This window comes from Aedes aegypti, chromosome 1 (genome assembly GCF_002204515.2).
Source record: "Aedes aegypti strain LVP_AGWG chromosome 1, AaegL5.0 Primary Assembly, whole genome shotgun sequence".
NCBI lineage: Eukaryota > Metazoa > Arthropoda > Insecta > Diptera > Culicidae > Aedes > Aedes aegypti.
Genome location: NC_035107.1, coordinates 202,925,702 through 202,941,495, shown reverse-complemented (window position 1 = coordinate 202,941,495; position 15,794 = coordinate 202,925,702). Strand labels below are relative to the sequence as shown.

General features: G+C 34.6%; 1 protein-coding gene across 6 annotated transcripts in view; it reads right to left on the bottom strand.

Moving 5' to 3' along the window:
- Window positions 1-6,795: 6,795 nt before the first annotated feature.
- LOC110681487 overlaps window positions 6,796-15,794 on the bottom strand; it is an 81,187-nt gene continuing 72,188 nt past the window's right edge. For all 6 annotated transcript variants that reach the window (XM_021857273.1, XM_021857272.1, XM_021857274.1 and 3 more), the window contains exon 4: window positions 6,796-7,447. In XM_021857273.1, the coding sequence (XP_021712965.1) occupies window positions 7,338-7,447 (110 nt within the window). In that variant the 3' untranslated portion in view covers window positions 6,796-7,337. The remainder of the gene's footprint in view (window positions 7,448-15,794) is intronic.

Sequence of the window (15,794 nt, the reverse complement as noted above, 5' to 3'; positions counted from 1 at the left end):
TCTTCAAAGAATTCTGCGAAATACTATCCCGAGATTCGATTGATTCATGTTTTCAATTATCTTAGCAAACTATCTAGGAAATCTTACAAAACTTGCTCAGAGATAATTGTTGATTAAGGATGACCTTAAAACTTACTTAAGTTTTATTAGAGGTTACTCTAGGTTTTTCCTTAGAGGCATTCCTAACTCAAAAATTATTTTTCCAGAAAGCAAATCCTTGGCATTTTGCTGCAGACATTCCTAAAGGATTTGTTAGAAAAAATTTCAAGACGTGCTTGAGAAAATCCCAAAATATTATTGGAGGATTTTCTTTAGAAACCTTAGTAAAAATCTCTGGAGTAATTGCTGAAGGTATCTATAGAAATCTCTATAAATCTACAGAAATCTTATATAAATCCTGCAAGATGATTTAGAAGGAAATCCCAAAAATGTCTGAAGGAGCTATTGATTGAATTTTAGCAGTCGTTGTGACCGTTTAGCAGTCGTTATGTCCCAGGGAAATCGATGGCTAAATTACTGGACAAAATCTTAGAGGTGTGGCAATTTCTTGGAAAATTTCTCAGAGAATTTTTGGAGGAATTAAGATGATTTCTGAAAGAATCTTTGGGGAATTTCCATTTCTGTGGTTCTACTTGGGAAAATTCAGGTTGAAGGTTCAGGTAAAGTAACTTTCAATTTACAGTCCAGGGTTAAAAATTTTCTTAGCTCTACCGTGCACAAAATATTTGCCAACGTTTGTCCTACCCATGGTTTCGAACGTGGACGCGCCTCTGAATAAAACCGAGTACTTGTTCATATTCAACGCGATTGTAGCAAAGTAAAGTCTCTGAGCATATACTCAAAACGGTATGAATAAATGAGCAAAGGCTCAGAGTAAGCTCGAATTTTGAACTTAGCTTTTACTCTGTCAAAGTTGTTGTTTATTATTTGATTACAGGTGTCCGGTTAGGCAACCAGTAAAGGAGGTACGGCACAAGGCAACGAAATCGTAGTTAACCGATCCAGTGTGATGAGTGATCATACTGCAAAACTGTGGCACGAGCGGTCAGGCTGTCGGTTGGAATATGCTTTGAATACATTTTGGTACGAAACTAAAATAGGTGTTATTCTTAAGTATTATTTTTAGAACTACATCTTTATTTAGGTGGCTTTCCGACCTTGGCGAATTTGCCACTCACAAGCCACATTGATGAAAAAAATTTGTCAACAGAAATTTCTCTAAGAATATTTGTAGTTTCTCAAAAATGGTGGCTGCGAAGAATTTCACCAGACGATTTTGTGATGATTTTGCAGATTTTGCGAAAATTCGTCGAAGAAATCCTCAGGTTTTTTAAGGCATTTTTCAAGCTAAACCCCATAGTTTGTTGAATCCTATTCTTTGAATTTAATTCACTTCGGCAGGCAGTTTTTTTTATTTATAAAAAATAAAAAACTACAGCGCTCACATTTAGCTCCAACATGTGCAATATAAGAGTGCTTCTTATCGCAAAGTTTCAGATACTTCAGCTGGGAAAAAAAACATACCAAAGTAAAACATAGTATTTTTCAAGTGATTCTTTACCCTAGTTATCTTAAAACAATCAAGGAACTCTGTGAAGGAATGCTACAGGAACTTTTAAGATATTCTTCTAAAAATTTTCAATCTTTTCCTGAAAATTCTATACAGTATAATAAATTTAAATGTTTTTTTTATTATCAGCATATCAAAACCGTTTTCATTTACTTATAGGTATTCCACTAAACAGCTCGAAGATTTATCATCATAATAATTATTATAAATATTTTAAGACACATTTCTCAGAAGTACATCAAAGAACCTGCAAGGATTTTTTTTAAAAATTCCCTGAAATACGCTATAATTATTTTATTCGTCGTTTCTCCACTGAAGAAAAGAGGATATGTTTTTAGAAAGTACAATAAATCTTTAAGAGTTTCCTTTAAAAATTCGTCGAAGGATTTCTTAAGAAGCTCATTAAAGGTGATAACCACAGTGCTTTGTATACTTTTATAGTAATCACCCTGGATATGCTTTTAAGAATACCTTGGCGGGTTGCTTCAGAAAGTTATTTCCTCCATTTCCTTGATTTTTTCCTAGTGGTAGTCCAAGTATTACTTCAGGATTTTCTACAAAAGCATTTTCTATATATCTATTGTTTCCAAAAATATTTTTCCTTTAAGATTTTCGAAATAATTATGAATTTATCAAAAAAAAAAAAACTTTGGGAATCCAGAGAACCAGTAGAATGTAAAAAATAAATTTGAAGGAACCTTCTCGAGAATCTTTTGGATTTCTGTAAGATTTTTTGAGGATACATAGAAGAATTCATTGAAGAATTTAAGTAGCACATCTAAAATTCTGTTTTCTAGTAGGTTTCTGTTCACCCTCGGAAATGTTCTTAGTGGTATATATAAACGAACTTTTAGGGCAATCCCTGAATGCATTTCAATATGAATCTTTATAAAAAATCCTCAGGAAACAAAACGTTAGGAAAATTCATATCAAAATCATTGTGAAGAATTATTGGAAGCGCTTAAGTTAATCCCCTAAAATGGTATTTTCTACCGCTCAATTTTTTTGCGTTATGGTAAATAGGTTCATGAAAAACTGTTAAATTATTCAAAGTAAAATCTTTGTATTAATTTGTGGAATAATCTTTGTTAGAATTTTTAGATGATTTCATAAAATAATACCTTGTCATATTTAAGAAATATATGAAGTGAAATTCGTTGAGAAATTGGAAATGAATTAGGATGTATTCCTGGAAAAATCGTTTAAGAATTTCAAAAGCAATTTTTAGAAAAATCTCTCTTACATTCCTTAATTATTCGAAAATTTTCTTCGGCTGTTTCTTTCGGTTTTGACATAGCCCACATGATCATTTTCGACACCCTCCTATGTAATCCATTTTGTATGAGTATTCCCCAAATTTCGTATGAGCTTAACATCATAAGGGGCTGTCCATTAATTACGTGAGATAATTTCGACGATTCCTGAAAATGAAAACATTTTTTTTCAATGAAAATCAAACAAAGTGAAAGGCGCATAAGGAATCTTCCTCCATCAACCCTTATGTAATAAATGGACGGGCTCTAAGGGATTGTTTGTAAATCCATACAAATTTTAAAATGTATGTATGGATAAAAGTTGCCGGAGAGTTGGCTCTAATATCGTAAAAAAAAAATACCACATGGTTTATGGACACCCCCTAACGACAACCACCCATTCCCTTCAGCAATAAAATATTTGGGAATATGCCCTAAGTATGTCACGCCTTCCTTAGCCGAGTTGTTAGAGTCCGTGGCTACAAAGCAAAGCCATGTTGAAGGTATATGGGTTTGATTCCCAGTCGGTCCAGGATCTTTTCGTAATGAAAATTTCCTTGACTCCCTGGGCATATAGTATAATCGTATCTGCCACACGATATATTTATTTATTTATTTATTTATTTATTTATTTCCAACTACAGTATAACAGCACAAATAACCTCCTAAAGGTTTTCCAAGTATATGCTATTACTAGACGACTTATACCAATGTACTTTGTTACTTATTATAAAATTTATCAACACTATTTTTGAATGATAGATAACTCCTCTCACACCTACACTTTCTTGGCAATTCATTCCACGCTCTAATTGCACGGTGTCGAAACGAATCTTTAAGATATCCAGAAAAACATCTAGGCACTGTTAATAAAGGTGCTCTCAAGGACCGGGCGTATGCAAAAAAGTTCCTAAGATACGTAGGAGGATTATTAAGAATTTTAAATGTTTGAGTACAAATTCGAGTTCTTAGATAATTGGTGAAACTTATACCGAGTAAGGAACTGGCGTAACTAGATATGTGGTCAAATTTTCCAAGATTGAAAACATATCTTATGACTATGTTAAACGCTGAATTCAGTTTTTGTAAATTTTTCTTAGAAACTAGAGAAAATAAAACATCCCCATAATCAAACAGTGGAATTATTAGAGATCTTGCAAGTAGAAGACGTGTATGTTGTGGAGTGCAACTTCTTACTACAACGAGAGAATGAAGAGCTTTGTATACTTTGTTACATACTGCATTTACTTGGTCATTCCAATACATTTTACAGTCCATTAGTAAGCCAAGGTTTTTAACAGTATCGGAATATTCAATCGTATCATTGTCCACTTTGATTTTGGGAGCATTATTTATTGCCATACGCTTATTTCTGAAGATAATTGCCTGTGTTTTTTTCGAGTTCAATAATAGCCCGTTCAGTTTACACCACTTCAAAATATTTTGAATTTCAGAGTTCATTTTTCTTACAGTATTAGGTAAATTATTTACAGTATCGGACAAATATAGCTGACAATCATCAGCATATAAATGAAATTTGCAGAAAGATAGAGTGAGTGGCAGATCATTGATATACATGGAAAAAAGAAGTGGACCTAAAATGGAGTTTGAAGTTTGAAAGTTTGAAAATTCGTAAAAGTTTATCACAAAGTAAACTATGACTAATTGTGTCAAACGCTTTACTGAAATCTAGTAGTGCCATGACTGTAACCATTTTTTTGTCGAGAGCTTCCCTTATATCGTTTTCAACCTTTATCAACGCAGTTACAGAGCTGCAAGATTTACGATATCCTGATTGAAATGGAGACAATAAATTTTTACTTTTCAAATAGTCGTTTAATTGTTTAGCAAGTATTGACACAAATATCTTGGACAGAGCGCAAAGAATGCTGATTGGACGAAAATCCTTAGTGGTAGTTGGATTATCAACTTTGCCTATGGGAATAACTTTAGCAACTTTCCAATCTTCAGGAAACTGAGAGCAGGTTATACAGTAATTTATTAAGTTAGTGATGTACGGCAAGGTTACTGGCAAAGACATTTTTAGGATTTTAAGTGGAATAAGATCAACACCGACCGAATCACAGGACGCTGAGGTAAATTCCTCAAGAACTTCATTGTTAGTTACTCCACGAAACGTAAACTCAGATTGCAGTTCAGTACTATCACAATTTTCAATAAACGTGATTGGTACATAGTGTGAAACAAAGTAGTTATTGAGCGTTGAAGCATTTACATCACCACCACCCATTTTTGTATTTGTTTGTTTTAGTCCTAAACGTTTTATATTATTCCACAACTGTTTTGTCGGCAGATCTGCATTAAGCTGTCTGGTGAAATATTCACGTTTGACACGAATTATTTCACGATTAGCAAAGTTTCGTAAACATTTGAAATTATTCCACTTTCGAAGATTGTTCTTTTCTTTTTTCCAGCACTCATAAGCTTCGGAACGGTTTGAAAAAAAATGATTTATATGTTTATTGATCCATGGACAGCTGGGATCTTTGAAAGTCTTTTTCTTCAAAGGAGCGTGACGATCAAGGGTGGACAGAAGCAATTCATTAAAGCATTTAAGTTTTTCATTTACATTAGAGCAATAGTACAACCTGTTAAAATTGCAATTTTGATGGTCAGATACGAAAGATTCAGCTTTTATTTTATGGTAGACTCGACCCCAGTACTCTTCAGGTTTGACTTTTGAGTTTTTAAATCTATAATCCACGCAAATCAGATCATGATCCTCCGATTGATGATTGGTAAGCATTGCTAATATTAGTTGTGCAATTTCCCATTAACAGGTCAAACAGAGACGGTTGACATCCAGGTTTACGGCAGGATGGCCAACTGTCAATAAGTTTAAAAGACAATGCATCCACGTGGTCAACTAGACTGCGAGTTTTCAATCAGTAGCAAGCATATTAATGTTAAAATCTCCCATTACTAAAATATTACCCTCAGTTGAACAGATTTCGGTAATCTTGTTAAAAAGGACATCTAATTTCGAAACATGTATATCTGGAGGCTTGTACAGAACGCCACAAACTAATTTTTATTGAATCAACTTTATGAACAGATAATCAACATCATTGTCTCTCTCAGATTTACAAATAACAGAATATTTCATATCTGATTTAATATAAAATGCAACTCCTCCACCTCTTTTTTTATCTTTGTTGCAACGATCCGATCTAACTATTTTGTATTCTTTCAATTCTACCGATTTATTTGTTACAGAAGGTTTAAGCCATGATTCAACAATGGCAAAAATGTTCATTTTGGAATTTTCGAAAAGCATACGGTAGTTATCAATGTTTTTTAAAAGACTTCGAGCATTGTGAAATCCGATTTTCAAAAAATTACGCGTGAACTTTTCAATTAATGCTACGGATGCAAAAATGACAAATTTGGCAAAGAAAGCTCTCAGTTAATAAACTATGGAAACGCTAATTGAACACTAAACTGAGAAGCAGGCTCTGTCCCAATGAGGACGTAATGCCAAGAAGAAGAAGATGTCATGCAAAAATGACTATTTTCGACACTTCATCACCTTCCACCCTGCAGCAAATTTTCCAAAAAGTAATATTTTCGACACTCCCACACTCCTTCCCTCCTGAATTTACGAAATTATTTTAATTTTAAGTGGTTCAGTATCCGAGTACATGCGTTATTTATTGCAATTTTTAATTAAACTTTCACGAATGAAATTTTCATCTGAGCATGGTCGGTAGGTGACTGGGGATTTTTTGAGCATTTACTCAGCTTTTACCGCATTATTCAAACGACTTTGGATATTCGAAAGGAAGTTTTTACTCAGTTTATTCATTCGACCTGTACCGAAATTCAAATTGGGAGAACCTCGCAAAATTTGAAAGGCATTTCCATTTACTTGCTGTATTGGAAAGAAAATTTAACGTCGAGTTTAAATACCGTGGGAAATTTCGAACAAAAATGACTTCTTAGAAAGGCGCCTGCTTCACTTTATACAATTTTATTTTATTGGATTCAACTCTTTACAAAGATTTAGATTTACATAATGCTAAGTGGAATATTTTTCAACTTAATATGAAATATTAACTCAATTTCAAGCTGCTATAAAATAAAATTTTTGAACGAATCCCTACTAATCGAACACTAGGTTTTAAAATATAAATTATAAATACATCTCCTTTATTTCTGTATAGCACTACTTTTTACCCATTACGACACTAGAAACTGCCACAGCCTTTATAATTTAAAGTATGCATTCAAAATCGCATCTTTAGTACGGCACGACCGATTGATTCTCTGTTTGACTGCTGCTCGATTGCTGAAACTTATTAATAAACGTTTGGTGTATAAGTAGTATGCCACTTCGTGCGTGTTGTAACGCGATAGTTTTGAACCATTTGGTTGGAATCTATAGGTTTATATAGATTAATAGAAGAAGAACGGCTTCTATCTCTCTTTGGTGGGGATGCGAACAGGTTAACTTTCCTCAGACTTTTGATGTCCACTGGTGGCGTGTAGCTGTACTAGCTGAGTCGGATGATTGCCGAAATCGCCGTCAGCAGCAGTGAGATAATCCACCCTGCCATGTGCAATCGACTGCAGGTGGGACTCCCTGTGGAGAATTTCGCCAGATCTGAAAGCAGAGCAAATCGTGAGATGAGCATTTTGTGTTCTTTTTATGAAATTCTGTTAAAATAAGTGTAGTAAGTTAAAACGCTGAGTATCAGGTGAATATAGTAGGACTTGTTTATTGATTGATATACACTGTTAAAAATAATGAAGATTACAAGTCGTGTATACTTCATTTATGCGATGTAAACATGACTTCATGTAAATTTAAGTCTGAAATCATGTAAAAATATGTTATATCTCATGTAATTATACAGAATCTTGCTGGATTACATGACATATAATTGAAATTTACATGACATATCATGTAAATATCAATGATATTTCACGCTCCAATTATGTGCATTATATGTCCCAGAAATTTACACGTTTCGTTCGAACTGTGTATGTATACCTAAATAAAGTAGAATGTAGAAATCATATAAATCAAAGGTCAATATCAGATTGATCATGCATTCTGCGGTGAGATGAAATCGATTTGCGGTTTTCCGATCTAATTTCTGCCATGCATCAATGAGCTGAACTTGAGAGCTTCTTATTCACCGTGACAGTTTCAAGTGTGCTCGAGTAGTCATTATGGTTAGCAGAAACAGAACAGTGTTGGGAACCGTAATTGTGTTAACACTCCCACTGCCATGCCAATTGAACAGTGAAAACGGCTATTTCAAATCTCAATAACTCAGCTGTTTCTCATACGATTTGCACACTTTTGGAATCAATCGATTTCCCCAGCCTTCTAGTTTGAAGTAGAGTGTTAACTATGGGCCTGTCCACAAATTGCATAACTCTGAAGGAGGTGGGTGGGTGTCCTCGAAATGTTACAGCTCATACAAAATTCGTGGTATATTCATACGAAAAGCGTTACGAGGGGGTGGGTATCGAAAATGATCAATTTTAGCGTTATGAAATTTGTGATTGAGCCCTATGTGGATTGGAAAAATATTGTATTCTTGGGAACTTAAAAGTCGGAGCAAATCTTTTATGAATGTGATTTGTTGGAGCCATTCGTGATTTATCACGGTGATGCCTAGGGTAAGGTAAACGTTATTCACAAAGATAAGTACTCCCGAAGAGTGATAACATCTTCATTGCATGTTGGCGAAGGACAACAAAGTTTTATTCATGCACATGGTCATGGTAGAAATTGATGAGTGACGCTTCTTCTTGGAATTTTGATTTGAGCGCATCGTTGCACTGGAGGTCAATGATTTCCATTTGGAATTTCTCAGGTGAACAATACATCAATAGTGAAGGGAGTAGTAAAAATGGTGATTTCATCACTGTGCTCTCGGCAGTGTTGTAAGTAATCACGGTAGTCGACACGTTTTCGATGATATTCGGCAGCGCTTCCTTTAAACAGTCACAACTCGAGCGATCAAACGAATGTCGAAAAGCAAAATGTCAATTGAAAGCCACTGGCCATGATAGCTTCGCGAGGAAACGTTACGGTTTTCTTTGTTTCTGTTCTGCTTTCACTGCATGTGTGTCACATTCCACATAACAGACAAGATCAAACTATTCATATTGTTTACGACTCGATGTCTGAACTCTATGTAAAACTTATGCTTTATGCAAATTTCATCGTGTCAGACGACATTCAATTGGCACTTTTCGACATTCATTCTAAAACTCGTTCATTCTGTGTCTGCCGACCATGGCAACGAAACGAACGTCACGCAAAATGTCGAATGTTTACAGCTCTGGCTCTCGGAAATCCGCGAATCGGCTGGGAAATTCCTGTTGAAGGGCTTTTATTTTTCCGGAATATTTTCTGCAAGGTGAGGAAAGTGGACCAAGTTACCAGCAACCATTTGGTTATGCCAAAGTGTCAATTTCGTTTCGAAAGCTTCAATGTTGGAAAACAAAACTTCAACATGCTGGTCTTTGCCCTGCAACTTGGTATTCAAATCGTTGATATGTTTTGTAATATTAACTAAGAACGCTAAATCACTCACCCACTCAGTATCATTGAGTTTCAAAAAGCCTTACCCTTCTCTTGCAAAAATAGTGCAATTTCCTTTCGAAGAGAATAAAATCTTTCCCGCATGACACCAAGACTCAGCCAGCGAACTTCACTATAATACAGCAAATCGCCGTACTATGCTTCCATCTCCGTTAACATTATTTGGAATTGGCGATGATTAAATCCCCTGGTCTTTTTATTTATTGTCTTTACGACGAAAAGCATGACTTCAGAAATGTTGAGTGTTTTACCACACAGATTTTCTTGGAGGATTATCCAATGGGCTGGAATTATATCACCATACCTTTGTAGGAGCTTCTCCTTCCTTATAAGTGACACAACGCCGGAGTTTTTCCCTATCATCGCTGGTGCCCCATCAGTTGTGAGGCCACTTATATTCTCAATCTTAAATCCTGCATAAAGCTCATAACTGCTTCCATCAGGTCTTTTCCGGTTGTTGTTCGTTTCATAGGAACCAAAGCTGCTAATTCTTCCGTGATTTGGAAATGATCGTCAACTCCTCTTACGAGAATAGCTAGCTGAGCCGTGTTTTCACGTCAGCACTCTCATCGATAGCTAGAGAGTGAAACCTGAAGCATGAAGCTTTTTCGCGTAACGTCATTTTCAAATCATCGGCGAGAACCTTAACCCTTCTTGTCACCGTGTTGCGTGGCAAACTAATGTTACTGAAGACAGCTTTTTCCGTTTTTTTCCTTTGGGCACATGATGTTAACGACAGCCGAAATACATTCCTTAACCAACTCTCCGTTTTTGAACGGTTTCATACGTTGTGCCAAAATTTCGCTAACAAGAAAACTGGCACGGAATGCATTTGCCGATTCCGTGTTTCTTCGAGAAAACATAGTTTGTTGTTTTGACAATCCTCTATGGAAAAATATACATTAAACAGAAATCTTGCCTTTGAAGCTCATTTAACTTTTGCTTTCTTTTTGGTCCAGTAAAAACATCAACACTTGTTGCATGCTTTGTTTCATAGTGCCTTTTAAAGTTATATTCCTTAAGCACAGAAACACTTTCCGAACATACCAGGCAAACCGGCTTCCTTTTCGTCAAAGTGAAATAATACTTCTCTTGCCATTTGTAATTAAACACACGGTATTCTACATCAACTTTTCGTTTCTTGGGATTACTTATTGCGGCCATTTCAGAGGACATCGATACGTAAAATATGTGTTTCTTTCAAACCTATTCAAATCTCGCGTGAACCGATACTTGCAAACGTGCAAAACCGTCAAAGTGTAAATAAAACTTCCGTTTGACGTGTAAGACTTTGAATTCTTGTTTACAAATTTATTCCAATTAGATTTTTGCCTGAGCATAACCCAAGGTTCTGAATTTACTCAGGTGGCGCAGATCATTGATGAGTGCCACTAGTTCTCTCTTTTATTCCTCCGCCAACATAAACACAGTGATGCCAAAATTATTTAAAAGACACAGCTAGATGAACGATGAGATTTAGTACACAATTTTTAATCGTTGTCAATTTTAATATTCTAGGGTAACGTATATAATTTGGACATACATATAATTTGGACAGGCTAGTCGTTATATGCCCATTTACAATGAGATGGTGAGGATATTCCTGTACGGGAAATCATGTATTGCATTGTTAATACACTACGCTACTTATTAATGATGACCATTTTCGTAACAATTAAACACACTTAATTTAGAATGCCGAATCTCGGCTAATTTTAACCCAGATCCGCACAGCCGAGAAGTCGGCAAACAAATTTCCTGGGATCTCAGCAAATAAAAACCGAGTATCAGAAATTCGTGCTTCGTTGCTAAGCAACTGGACAATTTGTTAGCAGAGTCTCGGTTAAAGTCAGGAAACCGAGATTCGCACAGCCGAGCTCGTGAAAAAATCTAAGTGTGAAAATTGGCTTTAAAAATATCAAAATTGTAAATTGTATCAACAGAACATCTGTGAAATCTACGAATGCAGGAGGATGTGCATTTCAAGAACATACATTAAATGCAATAATAGTGCTCAGAATTGGCATTCATAAAAAGTTCAAAAGTGGCAACATGATAAAACATGTTTAAAATTTAAGCTAAGTTCATCTAAAATCTTAACATGAGTATATAAGGCATAAATCAGGTGATGTCCAAAAAAGATTGTGGTTTTTGTTCCGTTCATATAATTTGGCCATCTGAAGAAACGGAAGAAACACACTGGAATGTCACATGCATGCATACTTGCAGGCGTTTTTCGTGGATCTGATGATTTTTGCTTGTATTAAATGAAATGATTGATTATCACTGATATACACATCCAATAAGCGAAAAAATGCATAAGTCACATGTAAACTCTTAAAATTTTATGACATGCCCGTCTTTTGAAGAAACAATTGCATGGATATTGATATAACGCCCCTGTCCAAATTATATTCACATGAGGGTGTCCAAAATGTATATTTGATGTCCGAAATGTATAACAAACAAGGCAATAAAAACCGCTATTTTGGTAGCTTATGCTACAGTTTGTAAACTTGTTTTCCCAAGAAACACAAAGTACGATAAGACATTGAGCATATAAGTAACATAACGTAATAAAATGTTAGTATCTAATGCAGTTAATTGATCGCCGTTTCCAGACATATCCTTAGTCTGTCCAAAATACATAATTAACCCTATCCATTCAAAAAATGGGCATATATTTTATCAACCTAAACGGGCCGAATTAATCAGCTCGCGGGCCAGATGCAAAGTATTTTTCAAGACTCACCGCGGGCCGCATAAATGATGTCGCGGTTGTTTGGATGAACCGTAATTGAAATAATTTTAGTCAAAATAAAGACATTTTCTATAAGGTACCGCGGGGCAAGTGGGTAAATGGGGTAAGTGAAAATAATTGGTATATTTAAATGAATATGTGAATTAACGTTTCAAACTCATGCGTAAACCTTTGAGGCCATTGAGAACATTATGATAAGCAAGAGATTTCTGAGATTTTTCAACCATTATTGCATAATAGAGCGAATATTGTTAACCTGTCAACTATCACTTCGTAACAAGTTGGCGGCGAGCAATCTTATTTTAATATTTTCAGCGGAAACAAGTTTCGGAAAATAATTTTATTGAATTTATTCGGAATTTATTCGGAAAATACTTTATTGAAGGATTCCATGTGATTTCTCCCGAACAGTTATCCGACGTCATATTCGATTTTCTAAACAAATAACGAGCGGTGTAAATTCTACAGAGCAGAAATGCAATTGCTGTCCCATGATGTAAGAATCAACATTGGAAATGTTGCAGTTATAATGTTGTCGAATCATTTCAACAAGCATAACTGAACAGAAGAAAATTTAAGTAACCATAAATTTTTTTTCTTTGTTTACATATTACTTATGTTATTGTTCATTGGGACGCCTTAACACATGTTAATGGTAATAGAAATCGTGAATATAACTGTTAGTTTTTGAATTTATTATTTAAAACGATAAACTTTTCACTTGCCCCACTTGTGGGGGAAGTGAAAAGTAAGGAGACGTTTTTCAAAAACTTTTTCTGTACTTTTTTCTTCAATTTTACATAAAAATAAATTTCAGCATTCTGCTCATATTTGGTGGGAGTCAAGCTAAAAAATATACACGACCTCATTTGTTTTAATTCAAAGTCGCTAGGATTTGAAGAATCCCAACTATGCGAAATCCATTACCAACTTGCCCCACGGTACCTTATAAAAACGGTTAAAATTTCCCAGGGGGTCCAAAATAAATTGGTTACCCTATATATAGGAGTACAAAAATTCTTCTTTCGAAATCAAAGAAAAATTAGTTTAAAATTTTCAACTGCATCTCATACAACGATCTTATAATAAATTCACAAAATTGTATATGAAAATTTGGTTTTTGATTTAAACTTGAAATCCAACGCAATAACCTTATATTTTCTTACATGCTTTCATAAGTACTAAAAGAAAGGTTATAATCTTCGGAACATTCATAGGCATAGGCGAAAATTCATAGGCCATTTTCATAAGTTATTCTCGAGTCAAAATGATCGATTTTTCTATGGAAAACACTTATTTTATCATGTCAAAAATATGTGCAAAATTTATTGCAAATCAGAGATGGTCGAGTTCTGTGGCTGACCGATTTGACATGGAATTCGTCAGTTGCCAATTGAAATAAACTACAAATGTTCACAAATTTGTGTGTAATTCAAAAAATTCAATATATTAATTTGAAAATATAATTATTTAAAACTTCAGCTGCCATGCCCATGAAACAGTGGGAATTACAATTCCAAATCACAGTAACTTAGCTGTATTTCATATGATTAGCAAAATTTAAGAAGCTCTGGATTAACCCAGCCATCAAGATGACTGAAGCAGGTACAAAATATGAATTTGGAAAATTATTTGATTTCGAAAACTGAAAAGGTCGGAACATGTACTGAAATTAATACACACATTGCAGACAATTCATTATTTTTTCTTGAAATTAAATCTGGAACGAAGTGCAAAATTTTTGAATTTTTCAAGCAAACAACTATATTTTTCACAAGATAGCGTGTAATGCAGAAAGTTTCTATTTTCGGTAGGAATTTTAAATTTATAACCATAATCTACAAACTATATTTAAGAAAACAAACTTATCTACAAGTGAAAAAAAAATCAGAACACTGTTGGTAGAAACTCAGACATGAAACTAGAATATCTTCACAAACTTATGTGTTATACAAAATAAAATAATTCTCGATATAAACTCGAAATTTATCACTGAACTACCATTTTCGCATTCGTATATCGTGTGTCAGGTACGATGATGCTATATGCCCAGGGAAGTCAAGGAAATTTCCATTACGAAAAGATACTGGACCGACCGGGAATTGAACCCAGACACCTTCAGCATGGCTTTGCTTTGTAGCCGCGGACTCTAACCACTCGGCTTAGGAAGGCCCATTTACATTTTATGATTTTAAAATTTTCTCATACTTGAGGTTAACAAGGTTGAATAACATTGATGATGATTTTCTATTGAAAGATCTACAATATATTCAGAAAATTGTAAATAATTAAAAAAAATCACTTTTTCTAATGTACTTTTGTATACACCCGAGATATAGTGGATTGAATTTAGCGTTCCAACTGATTTTGAGGCTTCAACGCCCGTGTAAGTGACGAATATCGTAGACGAACGAGTGTTAATAAATTGCGTTCTAAGTAGTCATACGTCATAAGCTTTCTTGAGTAACTATTAATTACAAGAAAAGTTATTGGAGTGTGCTGTTCGTAGTCGTCATGCAATATCACATAAATTATTTGAATTTTATATCACGGATGCACAAAATGTTGGTTTGATATAATGGAACAGTATTCTTTGTCGTATATTTTCATTAAGTCTGGCTAAATCATTGTAGAAATCCAGTAAATCAAATAAAAACCAGAAATAAAATGGATCAAATGAAGAAGTATTGATTGTTTTAGGATCGTAATTTAATGTTAAATGTATGATCATTATAAAAATGGCGTGATATAACCAAAAAAAACGTGCAAAAATCGAGCATGACAATATGAAGCACGATAAAAATGAGCAGCAATACAATCGAGAAACTACTGTATCACATGATTGTTGACTCTCTCAGCTATTCGGTGAATGAGTTTTTACAATTAATGGAAGAGGTTCAACGAATATGGAAGAGATATGCTTGAGAAAATTTTAGACTTCAAGCAAAAGGAAAACACTCTAATTATTTTGTCCACATGGTTCTTGATTATTTCTAAATCCTAATCGCTGCCCAGTTATGATTTATTTTCAGACGGCAATGAAATGTTTTTTATTTTGATTTTTAAAGCCCCTAAAATGTAGGGGCCCGGGTACCCGCGCCACCCCCTCGCCACTTCCTTAATGCGGTCCTGGTTGGATTGAATCAAATTTGTTACACGTGATGAGCGGTCGAATGTCCGTGTCGAAATCCGAACTGTTCATGGGCAACAATTAGATTTTCGTTGATATGGACCATTATTCTGTTAAAAATGACCTCTTCAAAAAGTTTACTGATGGAGGAATGCAAGCTGATTGGACGATAGCTGGAAGCTTCTGCAGGATTTTTGTCCGGTTTTGAAATTGATACAGCTTTGAAATTTTTCCATTTGTCAGGAGAATATATCAACTAAAAACATTTGATAAATATATCAACTACGAATGATAAGCTACTCTCTGGAAGTTTGTTAATGAGGATCCAAAAAAAAAATCCATCATTGCCAAAGGCATTCATATTTTTGATTTTTTAATAATAGTTCTTACTTCTCAATCCTCCACGAATTTTGAAAATGTTTTCTTGATTGAGAATGCTTTCAAAATCCTGAGTAACTTAATTTTTAATTTGACCAGTGATTGTGCGCGCTTTCAAA